Source organism: Antrostomus carolinensis, unplaced genomic scaffold (genome assembly GCF_000700745.2).
Source record: "Antrostomus carolinensis isolate BGI_N321 unplaced genomic scaffold, ASM70074v2 scaffold29861, whole genome shotgun sequence".
Taxonomy (NCBI): Eukaryota; Metazoa; Chordata; class Aves; order Caprimulgiformes; family Caprimulgidae; genus Antrostomus; species Antrostomus carolinensis.
Genome location: NW_010295317.1, coordinates 1237 through 2640, shown reverse-complemented (window position 1 = coordinate 2640; position 1404 = coordinate 1237). Strand labels below are relative to the sequence as shown.

Here is a 1404-nt window from a genome sequence, read left to right as displayed (position 1 = left end):
TGGGACCCACTGTGTCTCACAGGGCATGTGGAGCACCCAGGCACTGGGAACCCACCACCCATCGCACCTCACAGGGCTTATGGGGTGCTGGAGACCACCGCTCTGCCCTCAGGGTCAGTGGGGCACTGGGGACTCACCACCCACCCAGAGCCCATGAGGCACCCAGGCACCAGGGACCCCCCACCCACCACTGTGTGTGTCCCCACTCACAGCTGCTCCTGCAGCTCCAGGATGACGCCCTCCAGCTCCCTCTTCTCCAGCTGGTTCTGCACCATCACCTCCTCCAGACGCAGCTTCAGCCGCTTGTTCTCTGCCTCCAGGTCCTTCAGCTGCGACTCCCGCAGCCTCACCAGCTCCTCCAGGTATCCCTGCATGAGGCCACCATCACCACCATCACCCCAGACCCCCCCTCCATGTCCCCAGGACCACCCAGGGTGACAAGGAGAGAGTTGGGTCACCACAGCAGCGGGATGAAGAGCTGTGGGTACCACCAGGCTGCGGAAGCAGGGATACAGTGGTGGGATGCTCCAGGCTGGACCATCCTGGAGGTGTTGGTACCTGGATGGCCCCATCCTGACTCCTGGTACCTTTTGGGCATAAACGATGCGGAATTTCTGCTCCATCTTGCGCCACTTGTTGTACCAGCTGTCCTCCAGGGGCAGGTAGGGGTGCTCGGGGGTGCTGTCCTCGCTCGTGCTGCTCTCCACGCTGCCCCGCTCCTCCTCCTCGCTCAGGTGGTCGTAGCTGTGGGAACGGGAGCTCATCAGGGATGGCACCATGGGAGGGAGCCTGGCTGAGCCCCACCGGGGTGCTGAGGGACAGACAGTGGGGTCCCCACCCCAGGGAGGACCACGGGCTCTTACGTCTGTGTGAACTTCAGGTAGGGCGTGTAGTCGATGACCACGGGCGTTTTACCGTCCATCTCCTCTCCCTTCAGGCAGAAGCTGAGTGGTGGGAGAAGGAGCAGAGAGTCAGGACAACCCCAGGGCGGGGCAGTCAGGGCAGGATGCCCTTGTCCCACCATGCCACACATCCCTACCTAAAGTCGATGGCGCTGAGCCCGATGAGCATCCCCGTGAGCACGGCTGACTCCTCCCGCAGCATGATGGCCCCGTCATCGTAGAACCGCCTACGGGGAGAAACATGGTTGCACCTGCCCCCACCAGCACCCCCCGCTGTGCCCACCCTGGTGCCCCCGCACACCCTTAGTGTGGTGTGTGCCATGGGCTGCTCACCTGGTGGTCCGTGTGTCCCGCAGGGCTGTGGAGATGTACTCGGACATGCGCTTCTCCATCAGCGCCACGCGGATCCAGGCCCGGCCCTGCAAGGCACCGTCCCACGGGGCAGCCCTCAGGATGGGTGTCACCATCAGTGCCCATCAGGTGCCACCATCAGCTGACCCTC

At 63.9% G+C, this 1404-nt stretch overlaps 1 protein-coding gene across 1 annotated transcript in view; it reads right to left on the bottom strand.

Moving 5' to 3' along the window:
- Positions 1-206: 206 nt before the first annotated feature.
- RUNDC3A (RUN domain containing 3A) overlaps positions 207-1404 on the bottom strand; it is a gene marked incomplete at its 5' end in the record, with an annotated part of 2303 nt that continues 1105 nt past the window's right edge. Inside the window, 5 exons of the mRNA XM_010177960.1 lie at positions 207-368; positions 588-744; positions 864-944; positions 1040-1129; positions 1236-1321. Of these exons, the coding sequence (XP_010176262.1) occupies positions 207-368; positions 588-744; positions 864-944; positions 1040-1129; positions 1236-1321 (576 nt within the window). The remainder of the gene's footprint in view (positions 369-587; positions 745-863; positions 945-1039; positions 1130-1235; positions 1322-1404) is intronic.